The 12,297-nt window shown below is 44.1% G+C and overlaps 1 protein-coding gene across 1 annotated transcript in view; it reads right to left on the reverse strand.

Annotated features, from left to right (window-relative positions):
* Window positions 1-12,297, reverse strand: part of GRM3 (glutamate metabotropic receptor 3) — a 74,695-nt gene that overhangs the window by 25,157 nt on the left and 37,241 nt on the right. Inside the window, exon 2 of the mRNA XM_087722426.1 lies at window positions 282-883. Coding sequence (XP_087578552.1) covers window positions 282-734 — 453 coding nt within the window. The 5' untranslated portion in view covers window positions 735-883. The remainder of the gene's footprint in view (window positions 1-281; window positions 884-12,297) is intronic.

The following is a 12,297-nucleotide window of genomic DNA, read 5'->3' on the forward strand; positions in this document are numbered from 1 at the left end:
GACGAGCCGATTGACAGATGTTGGAAGCAGTTAGCTTCCTCCCATAATTGGGGCTTACCAGGGGTTGTGACACTAATATATATAGGTAGGTAGGTAGGTAGACAGCACAAATAAAACACACACACACACACACACACACACACACACACACACACACACACACACAACCCAACCCAACCCAACCAGTCCTGACCTCCTGATGGGGAGACGCTTAGATTCCCTGAAACGGGTGAATGATCACGGACATGCGATACACTATTTTTATGAATGGACCTGCTCACCTGTATGGAGACGCTGCTGTAAGATCCTCCGATGACTCCTGCGATGAGTAACGGGGTGTTTTCCTGAACCGCGTACGAGCCGTCAGGGCACATGTACTCCGCTTCATCCACCTTAGTCAGAGAAGCCCTGACAAACTCCAGGGACTGTTCCAGAGCGTAGGTGTCTCGTGAGCAAGTATCCAAAATGTGAACCCCGAGCTTAATCCCTGGGAGCAGGTGGCTGTCTCTGTTGATCTCATCGATGGCAAAGAGCATGGCCTCCAACCTCTGGATGCCTCGGTCTTCGTTGATCCTACCGCATTCTTCGGCCCCAGTGCCCTTCTCCTTGATTGGGAAGAGGCCTCCCAGCACCAGGTCTCCTTCTATCTTAATTTCTTTCCTTAAAAAGTTGTGGTCGCCCAAAGAAAGGAGGACACTCCTGGAGAACAAAGCCAGCGCAAACATAGCCAACATCTTCTCTTCTGGTCCTCTTCGGGCAGCTCTAAGAAACCTTGGGAGAAACGTCAGAGGTCCTCATTCTCTCCAGCGCTCAACTGCGCAGGGCGAAGAGCCATCCCACCGAGAAGGAAGGAACCAAACCAACTGGAGCTTCTGTCAGGTGCCTACAGGGATGGAAAAGGATTAGGAAGAAAGTGAAACGCAGGACAGATCACAGACTTTTCAAAATTGTTCACCGCAAATATCTTCGGGGTAAATCTCCACGGGAAGCTTGGATCAACTCCTCCGGCGGTGACACGAGAATGGCAGGATGACTATTCTTATCAGTCCGAAGTCCTCCTGGAAATGCGATGCAATGGTTTTGCACAGATGGCCAAACGCAACTGATTTGCTACTCTGAAAACAGGCCAGGTGATTGCCAACCCTGAAGTGAGCCTGGCCCGAGCCATCTTGGAGGCTTCAGGGCTGCCACACAGCAGCGGGAGGGGGGGGGAATAGTTAGATGGGGTTTTGTAGCCAAAACAATGAAGCTTTCCTGTGGGAACCAAGGACATTCTCACAGGTGGCTGGCCAGAGGAGGAGTCGGTAACCCAGCAACCAGCCAGCACCTGGATTGGACAGCGTGACCGGTGATTTGGGGGGGAAGGGGAAAACTTTTGGTTTTACTTACGGGAAAGCTGCAGGAAACCTAAGAGTCGGCTTTCACCAGTTTGTGCCAAAGTGATGCGTCCCATAAACTATTCTTTGAGGAACTCGGAGTTTGTTTTCTATGGATGCATCACTTGGAATGCTGACGTCTATTGTTCATACAAACACAGGATATTTCTGAACTTTATGAAAGGTCCCAAAGTTGGTTTTCCCCCCACAAAAGGCACCCATGCTTCTTCAGTTCTTCTTCAGAACTGAAGAAGCTTCTTGGATGAGAAGCGAAAAGCCTTTAAGGAATAATGAAGAAAGTCCAGTTGCCTTTCGGAAAAGCACTTTTGGCACAAACAGGACCTGGATGAGTGAGAATCTTCACTGTCAACGAGGAAAGGACCTTCCTTTTATACCACGAGGCTGTCTACGTTTCTCTCTCTCTCTCTCTCTCTCTCTCTCTCTCTCTCCTCTCTCTCTCTCTCTCTCTCTCTCTCTCTCTCTATCTATCTATCTATCTATCTATCTATCATCCATCTATCATCTCTCTCTCATCTATCTCTAATCTAATATGCCTACTTACCTATCTATCATCTTTCTATCATCTCTCTCTGTCCCCTCTATCATCTATCATCATTTCTCCTCCCTCCCTCTCTGTCTATATTTATATCTATCTATCTATCTATCTATCTATCTATCTATCTATCTATCTATCTATCTATCTATCATCTATCTATCTATCTATCTATCTATCTATCTATCTATCTATCTATCTATCTATCTATCTATCTATCTATCATCTATCTATCATCCATCTATCATCTCTCTCTCCATCTATCTATAATCTAATATGCCTACTTACCTATCTATTATCTTTCTATCATCTCTCTCTCCCCTCTATCATCTATCATCATTTCTCCTCCCTCCCTCTCTGTCTATATTTATATCTGTCTGTCTGTCTGTCTGTCTGTCTGTCTATCATCTATCTATCTATCATGTCTCTCCATCTATTTATAATCTAATATGCCTACTTATCTACCTATCTTCTATCATCTTTCTATCACTTCCCCCTCTCTCTCATCTCTCATCATCTCTCCTCCCTCCCCCTTTCCCCTTCCCCCTCTCCCTTTTGCTATCTAGCTACCTAGGTATCTATCATCTAGTAAAAAAAGAATAAAAACGTAAGAGTCTTTAAACTTGCAATATTTCTCTCTCCCCCTTTCAGTATTTGGGCTGGCTGATTTCCCAGTGAAGGAATGCCCTTCTGACATTGAGATAAGTAGCACAGGAGTAAAAGGTGACTCCTTGAAGTCCTGGGGGTTTCAATTTGGCTTTGGCTGGGTAGAAGCAGAAGCATATACCTTATCTCACTTTCCTTCAAAGTCACATAAAAACTGTGGCTGCAATAGGTCAAGATCCACACTTAAACTATTTTGTCGGCAAAGGCTGTGATTTATCCACGTGGTGTCCTTTGAACATGTTGGTCTGCATATTAAAAGAATGTAAAATGATTTCCAAATTCATAGGATTTAGTCGGAGAATAATAAATCCTACGAAAAGCAATAAAAATACAAATAAGTTATACAAAGGAGATGCACAGAAACGTCATAACTCTTATGCCAAGAATCGGAAAGTCTGCTCCAGCAGTGGATGGTGATGAATTTAGAATATATAACTTTATGGAAATAAGGCATCTGAAAGATGACTGTAGGATTGTGAATCCAATCTCAATTCAATCAGATTTTTTTCAGACCGGCACCCTCAAATTGGGATGATAACTCCACGAATTTTCTACCAGCTGCTGTAACTGCACACGGACAGGTTCTACCTCCCACTCATGGTCCTAATGCTAGCTTAGATGATGGCCTGTGGCCTTCAGAAAGATGTCCTCTTGCTATCGCCTACTTCAGAATCGCTTTGAGAGTAAATGAGAAGGATAACAGTGTTCAGTCAACTACGGGCATCCCATACAAGCTATGATTACACCAGTGTTTCTCAACCTTGGCAACTTGAAGATGTCCGGACTTCAACTCCCAGGATTCCCCAGCCAGCATTTGCTGGCTGGGGAATCCTGGGAGTTGAAGTCCAGACATCTTCAAGTTGCCAAGGTTGAGAAACACTGGATTACACCACTGATGACATGATGTCATTGCACAGGGGAGACTCATAAGATTCCGTCACTGACACGAGGATATCATGATAAACATCACTTCCGTGCATCCTTGACGCCGATGAATTATGATGAACTTATGCATTCCTGCATAAATCTGCTTAAATGTTGAATCCAGTTGAGTTTAGTGGGTACTTAAATTTGATAAAAATCAGAGCTGCTATGTCATCTGATTAGAGAGAATCCACTCAGTGTTAAGAGAAATAACTTCATCAAATTAGCCTGAATTCAACACCCTCGTACACCGAGGCGCCACACGCACAAACGCCGAAGGATAGTAATTATGGCATTGCACAAATGTTGTCCCCTCCGTCTTCATTCTCGCTGGTGCATGATGTCGCGGTTAATAGAACAAATGTTTGGCCAGCAAGTGGAAGCCACACCAAATTACATCGCGCGATCAGCTTGATTAGTTTAGCAACTCTGCGCCTGTCGATCTCTGGAGCCGTGGCCGGCGTTAAAAGAAAGAAAATAAGCAACGCAGCATGATGGATGGCGGATTCCACTTGCTCACTTGTATGTTTTAATTGTTAATGTCACACGAGCACATCGGCCACAAGCGCTGGGCCGGGTTATAAATCACTCGGAAGTTTCTTTTTCCCCAAGCGCTGTATTGATTTTTCCCACGCCTCCACGCTCCCATGGACGATTCTCCCGGGAGAAAAGCCAACCATAAAAGTGACGTAGATAAAATACGGGGCTGTGTTGTTCAAGTTAGCAATCAAGGGAAGGTCTATTAAACATCTGGAAGGAAACCAAGCCTAGCACCAACTTCATAACGGCCTTCCTTAGTTTTATTCCTCTGGGGGAATATTGGACTGTGCGTAGATTATGGGATCTACATAAGAGATTGGGTTCAGCGACAGCTTCGTGTTCGGGATGATAGCAATAGCAATAGCAGTTAGACTTATATACCGCTTCATAGGGCTTTCAGCCCTCTCTAAGCGGTTTACAGAGTCAGCATATATCGCCCTCACAGTCTGGGTCCTCATTTCACCCACCTCGGAAGGATGGAAGGCTGAGTCAACCTTGAGCCGGTGAGATTTGAACTGCTGAACCACAGATAACAGTCAGCTGAAGTGGCCTGCAGTACTGCACCCTAACCACTGCGCCACCTCGGCTCTAGATAGATAGATAAGAGATATGGATGGATGGATGGATGGACAGACAGACAGACAGAGATATAGAGATAGATAGATAGATAGATAGATAGATAGATAGATAGATAGATAGATAGATAGATATAGCAGTTAGACTTATATACCGCTTCATAGGGCTTTCAGCCCTCTCTAAGCGGTTTACAGAGTCAGCATATCACCCCCACAGTCTGGGTCCTCATTTCACCCAACTCGGAAGGATGGAAGGCTGAGTCAACCTTGAGCCGGTGAGATTAGAACCGCTGAACTGCAGATAGCAGTCAGCTGAAGTGGCCTGCAGTACTGCACCCTAACCACTGTGCCACCTCGGCTCTTGTATGATCTTCTCAAAGGCGGTTTGTGAAGTAATTGTCAACTCAGGCATGACTCCCGAAGGTGCTTATGGCCTACAGCTCTCCCAAGGAGGCTTCCGTGATCTTCTCCATCCCATCTGTCTGTGGGCTTCTCCTTCGTCTCCTCGGTTCTTCTAGCATGGACTAGGTCTGTGAAGGCGAACCCTTGGCACTCGTGCCACGGGTGCCATGTGGAGCCATATCTGCCAGCACATGAACCTTCAGCTCCAGCACTCATGCGTGTGCCGGCCAGCTGATTTTTGGCCTTCTGGCGGGCTGGGGGAGGCAGATTTCACCCTCCCCAGGCTTCAGGAGACTCTGGGGAGGGCAAACAACAGGCCTACTGGAAGTTTGGAAATGGACCGTTTCCAGCTTCTGGAGGGCCTCCAGGGGGCCAGGGCGTTTTCGCCTTCAAGCTCAGCTTGGAGGTGAGCAGTGCATCACGGTAGGGAGGGGGCATGGGTGTGTGTGTGCTCGCATGCTCATGTGGGGACGTGCTTTGGTTTATGGGTGCCAGCACGCAAGCGTGTGATAGCTCTCATTTTTGACACCCGATAACAAAAAGGTTCACCATCACTGTCCTCGGCCATAGAATAACAGAATTATAGACCTCCTGGATGTCTAATCTGATGAATCCAAATTTAAACATCTTTTCACTTCTATGGTTGGACAGCTCAACCGAAGAGAAACTGGTTGCCTTCCTCCGTTATAATAGTGAGTTGCCCTTCCTGCATTTTGAGTTTTTCTCCTCTAACATCAAGGTTGTGGGCCTTCTAATGTGAGATCTCATGGACCGCACCTGTTGTCATTTAAGAAAAACACCCTTCTGTTTTATTTCGGAACACACATCGATGCCTCCTGGAGTCCCGTATTGCTAAGCTCCAATTTTGGAAAAGGACGCCAGAGAAGGCCCTGCTTATAAGCAAAGGCACAGAGCAAACAATCAAGGATTTAGCTGGATCAGTGCTCCCTTAATGAAAATACCTGGAAGGGCTGCCAGCTGGTACGTATTACTTCCTGCCACAGAACAGCTGTGCCTCTGCTTCAACTGGAGATAACAGAATAACAGAGTTGGAAGGGACCTTGGAGGTCCTCTAGTCCAACCCCTTGCTCAGGCAGGAAACCTTATACCATTTCAGACAAATGGCTGTCCAGTCTCTTCTTGAAAGCCTCCAGTGATGGACCCCCCACAACTTCTAGAAGAAAGCTGTTCTAATTGTCAGGAAATTTCTTCTCAGTTCTAAGTTGCTTCTCTCCTTGATTAGTTTCCACCCATTGCTTCTTGTCCTGTCCTCAGGTGCTTTGGAGAATAGCTTGACTCCCTCTTCTTTGGGGCAGCCCCTGAGATATTGGAAGACTGCTATCACGTCTCCCCTAGTTCTTCTTTGCATTAAATTAGACACCCCCAGTTCCTGCAACCGTTCCTCATATGTTTTAGCCTCTGGGTCCCCTAATCCTCTTTGTTGCTCTTCTCTGCACTCTTTCCAGAGTCAAGCAAATATGGAAATCCTGGCCTGAAAAAAATTATTATCATTAAAGTTTTACATAAAGTGAAATTCAAAGAAAACTTTGAAAGCTTTCAAAGCCAGAAGACAAATATCTTTTAAAAAAACAAACGGCAACATTTCAACATAGGCACTATGTTGTAGATATTAATAGAAGTGTAATATGGCTGAATTAAATATAGCCGCCACATGTTAAAATTTTTAATCTAATTCTTGCAATTAGTGCCAGAATGGTTTCAAGGAGGCTGATGATTCCCTTCATTCACAGATCAGCTTCTGAATATTAGCTGATACCATTCAAGTTTAATAAATGCTACAGTGGATTAATCCAAAATTAGACAGGAGGGGCCCAAAGTACAGGCATTTCTGATGAGATTTTGTACTTGGTCACAGGAAGCTCTTTTTCTAAAGGGATGCAGAACACTTTTCATTGAAAGAGAATTCTCCTCTCAATTTGTGCTCCTAATGTAATTTTTGTGTGTGAAATCAAAGTCAGACCGACCATGGTGATACTGCTGATTTTATGGGACCTCAAATCCCCCTTAATTACCCAGAAGGCCATCAGGGTAGAATTCATGCCCTGGAAGTTGCAGTGGGGGAAGGAGGAGGAGGAGGAGAAGGGGGAGGAAATAAATCAATAAAGAAGGAAGGAAGGAAGGAAGGAAGGAAGGAAGGAAGGAAGGAAGGAAGGAAGGAAGGAAGGAAGGAAGAATGATGCTTGATTTTTGCAAATTACAGAATACAGATAGGAGGAGGAGGAGGAGGGAGAGGAAAGAAAGAAAGAAAGAAAGAAAGAAAGAAAGAAAGAAAGAAAGAAAGAAAGAAAGAAGAATGATGCTTGATTTCTGCAAATTACAGAATACAGATAGGAGGAGGAGGAGGGAGAGGAAAGAAAGAAAGAAAGAAAGAAGAATGATGCTTGATTTTTGCAAATTACAGAATACAGATAGGAGGAGGAGGGAGAGGAAAGAAAGAAAGAAAGAAAGAAAGAAAGAAGAATGATGCTTGATTTCTGCAAATTACAGAATACAGATAGGAGGAGGAGGAGGGAGAGGAAAGAAAGAAAGAAAGAAAGAAAGAAAGAAAGAAAGAAAGAAAGAAAGAAAGAAAGAAAGAATTATGCTTGATTTCTGCAAATTACAGAATACAGATAGGAGGAGGAGGGAGAGGAAAGAAAGAAAGAAAGAAAGAAAGAAAGAAAAAAAAGAAAGAAAGAAGAATGATGCTTGATTTTTGCAAATTACAGAATACAGATAGAAAGGAGGAGGGGGAGAGGAAAGAAAGAAAGAAAGAAAGAAAGAAAGAAGAAAGAAAGAAGAATGATGCTTGATTTCTGCAAATTACAGAATATAGATAGGAGGAGGAGGAGGAGGAAGAAGAAGAAGAAGAGAAGTATTTTTGTAAAATTAAAATAGTTTTTAGCTTCCGTCCAATATCCATACTACTAAAGGATTGCAATGATCCTGAGGAAAAATGACATTATTAAAAAGAGAAGATTGGGGTTTCTAAACCATTCAATGTACCCCAACAACAGACTCCTGTAACCTCTGAGGGCATTTTGTGGAAGGTGGGATAAAATGGAACGTGGGTGATGAGACTACAATTCAAGTGTGACTTGTTCTTACTTAAGACATCGTCAGGTGTGAAGAGAGCACCGCTGCTTCATCTTCATAGGGGGCTTTTTTTACAGATGTTGCTGCTAATGAAATGTGTGGTGATCTGAGACAGAGGGTCCCCTCTCATCTAAGCCCCCACTCAGCCACCCCCAGCTTCTCTCATCCATGTGCAACTGTCTCTGTTTCCTTCCTTCACTCTCAACATGCACACACACACAGAGAAAGAACAGGTTGCGTTTTCAATACAAGCCATCAACTATCATAGAGGCTAATTTTTGAAATTTGAACGATCGTGAAAAAGGACTCTGGTTTGCACAAATGTAGCTGTCATCTGGACTCTTCTGACCAGCCCCATAGATGCCCCACAACCAGGGGTGAAATTCAGTAGGTTTTGACCGGTTCTGGAAAAACCAGTAGCAGAAATGTTGAGTACTTCGGATAATCGGTAAATGCCACCTCTGGTTGGCCCCATAATGAGGAGCGAATGTAGATTTTGCAGTATCCTTCCCCCTGGAGTGTGGAGGGAATGGGGATTTTGCAGTATCCTCCCCCTGGAGTGGGGAGGGAATGGGGATTTTGCAGTATCCTCCCCCTGGAGTGGGGAGGGAATGGGGATTTTGCAGTATCCTTCCCCTGGAGTGGGGAGGGAATGGGGATTTTGCAGTATCCTCCCCCTGGAGTGGGGAGGGAATGGGGATTTTGCAGTATCCTCCCCCTGGAGTGGGGAGGGAATGGGGATTTTGCAGTATCCTCCCCCTGGAGTGGGGAGGGAATGGGGATTTTGCAGTATCCTCCCCCTGGAGTGGAGAGAGAATGGGGATTTTGCAGTATCCTTCCCCTGGAGTGGGGAGGGAATGGGGATTTTGCAGTATCCTTCCCCTGGAGTGGTGAGGGAATGGAGATTTTGCAGTATCCTTCCCCTGGAGTGGGGCGGGAATGGGGATTTTACAGTATCCTTCCCCTGGAGTGTGGAGGGAATGGGGATTTTGCAGTATCCTTCCCCTGGAGTGGGGAGGGAATGGGGATTTTACAGTATCCTTCTCCTGGAATGGGGAGGGAATGGGGATTTTGCAGTATCCTTCCCCTGGAATGGGGAGGGAATGGGGATTTTGCAGTATCCTTCCCCTGGAGTGGGGAGGGAATGGGGATTTTGCAGTATCCTTCCCCTGGAGTGTGGAGGGAATGGGATTTTGCAGTATCCTTCCCCTGGAGTGTGGAGGGAATGGGGATTTTACAGTATCCTTCTCCTGGAATGGGGAGGGAATGGGGATTTTGCAGTATCCTTCCCCTGGAGTGGGGAGGGAATGGGGATTTTACAGTATCCTTCTCCTGGAATGGGGAGGGAATGGGGATTTTGCAGTATCCTTCCCCTGGAATGGGGAGGGAATGGGGATTTTGCAGTATCCTTCACCTGGAGTGGGGAGGGAATGGGGATTTTGCAGTATCCTTCCCCTGGAGTGTGGAGGGAATGGGATTTTGCAGTATCCTTCCCCTGGAGTGTGGAGGGAATGGGGATTTTACAGTATCCTTCCCCTGGAGTGGGGAGGGAATGGGGATTTTGCAGTATCCTTCCCCTGCCATGCTCACCAAGCCACACACCCCAAGCTGCACCATGCCCACCAAGCCATGCCAACAGAACCGATAGTAAAAAAAAATTGAATTTCACTCCTGCCCCCAACTCTGTTTAGATCTAGTGAAATCATCCCCTTTATTTTAGGATAAATGATATGACATTTTGCTGTTACTTACATAGCTTTATTTAAGGGCTTTGGGTGATATTAGCATGCAGCTCTATAAATGATGGTTTCATGTGCTCCCATTGGAGATACATCTATGATTTGTGTGTTGCATGAATAATTCGTCAAGTTTTGATGAAGACAGAGACACACCAAATATATTAAAAAAATAATTGAAGTACATATAATCTTTCATACAATGAATCAGTGCAAAATTAACGATATTGTTGAATCCGTATTTGGTACATCAAATGACCAAAATCTACCACAGATTTTCCCAAAAGGCATTCTTCTTCTGAAGATTAGGATTTATTATTTAAGGGATAGAATCAAGATCACGTGAAGTGTTAATACCACTTTATAAGGCCTTGGTAAGGCCACACTTGGAATATGGCATCCAGTTTTGGTCGCCACGATGTGGAAAAGATGTGGAGACTCTGGAAAGAGTGCAGAGAAGAGCAAGAAAGAGGATTAGGGGACTGGAGGCTAAAACATATGAAGAACGGTTGCAAGAACTGGGTAGGTCCAGTTCAATGAAAAGAAGGACTAAGGGATGACAGAATACCAGTCTCCCAATATCTCAGGGGTTGCCACAGAGAAGAGGGAGTCAAACTATTCTCCAAAGCACCTGAGGATGGAACAAGAAGCAATGGGTGGAAATTAATTAAGGAGAGAAGCAACTTAGAACTGAGGAGAAACTTCCTTACAGTTGTAACAATTAATCAGTGGAACAACTTGCCTCCAGAAGTTGTGAATGCTCCAACACTGGAACTTTTTAAGATGTTGGATATTTGTCTGAAGCAGTGTAGGGTTTCCTGCCTAGGTGGTGGGTTGGACTAGATTACCTCCAAGGTCCCTTCCAACTTTGTTATTCTATTCTAAATAGGATTCAATACATATTTTTTAATTTCAGAACAATGAATCCTGAATCTGTTATCTTTCTTTTAATCTCTCGTGTTTGCTTTGTTTTGCCACATTTGAATAATTTAGCGTCTCTTAACCTTGCAGCTGTAATCATGAATAAAATAATTTACTACATAAATAGGTTTTGGATGTAGCTGAGCAAAACCAGCAAGGACTCTAGGGTTAATCTTTTTGGAGTAATGTTTTGTAACTTAACTCGTTTCTGGAACAGCTTAGTGAATTTACAATTGATCCGCGAGGCATATGAAGCAATTATGTACCTAAAGCAAAGATTAAAAGATAAAACTGGAGACAAGAAACAAGTGTTTTGGAAGTGCTGAAAATTATGCCGTTCTAAATATAACGTACAAAGTTATTAGCACTGGATGGTGAAGACGTTAATATCAATTTAATGTCTTTGTGGAATACAGACGGTATGAATTCCTTAAAATTATAGCTTCTGCCTTTAGAAAAGAAAAAAGTAATGTTAATACTAATAGCTAACTTGCTAAAACCAGCCCCCCATTAACTAAGCAAAAAGTGACACATAAACCTTTCAGAGAACATTATTCTTTATTTATCTAAAAACTCTGAAACAAGTGAGACCACTAATTAGCAAACTGCAATTGCATCAAATTAATGTAAAGATGCTTCAACAGGGATAGAAGACCAAATATATAATGCCATAATCATTTTTTCTTCTGTTGAATTGTGTCCAATTGTTATAGACTGCTCAGGCAAGTCAGATTAACAGGAAAGCAGACTAACAAAGCTTAAAGGGACACTGGAGGTCTTCTAGTCTGACCCTGTGCTCAAGCAGGAGACCCTATATCCAATCTCTTCTTAAAAACCTCCAGTGATGGAGCACTCCATTGCTTCTTTCTCTACAGTCAGGTGCCTTGGAGAACAGCTTGACTCCCTCTTCTTTGGGGCAGCCCCTGAGATATCGGAAGACTGCTATCATATCACTCCTAGCCCTTCTTTTCATTCAACTAGACATACCCAGTTCCTGCAACCGTTCTTTGCATGTTTTGGCCTCAAAACCCTTAATCATCTTTGCTGTTCTTCTCTGCCCTCTTTCTAGAGTCCCAACATATCCCTCTGCATAAACACAGGGATAGAATCAAGATCACGTGAAGTGTTAAAACCACTTTATAAGGCCTTGGTAAGGCCACACTTGGAATCCGGCATCCAGTTTTGGTTGCCACAATGTAAAAAAGATGTGGAGACTCTAGAAAGAGTGCAGAGAAGAGCAAGAAAGAGGATTAGGGGACTGGAGGCTAAAACATATGAAGAACAGTTGCATGATAGCAGTCTTCCAATATCTCAGGGGTTGCCCCAAAGAAGAGGGAGTCAAGCTATTCTCCAAAGCACCTGAGGGCAGAACAAGAAGCAATGGGTGGAAACTAATCAAGGAGAGAAGCAACTTAGAACTGAGGAGGAATTTCCTGACAGTGAGAACAATTCGTCAGTGGAACAACTTGACTCCAGAAGTTGTGAACGCCCCAACACTGGAAGTCTTT

Source organism: Thamnophis sirtalis, unplaced genomic scaffold, assembly GCF_051295495.1.
Source record: "Thamnophis sirtalis isolate CommonGarterSnake01/CBP01778 unplaced genomic scaffold, rThaSir2_p1.2 scaffold_9, whole genome shotgun sequence".
Classification (NCBI taxonomy): domain Eukaryota; kingdom Metazoa; phylum Chordata; class Lepidosauria; order Squamata; family Natricidae; genus Thamnophis; species Thamnophis sirtalis.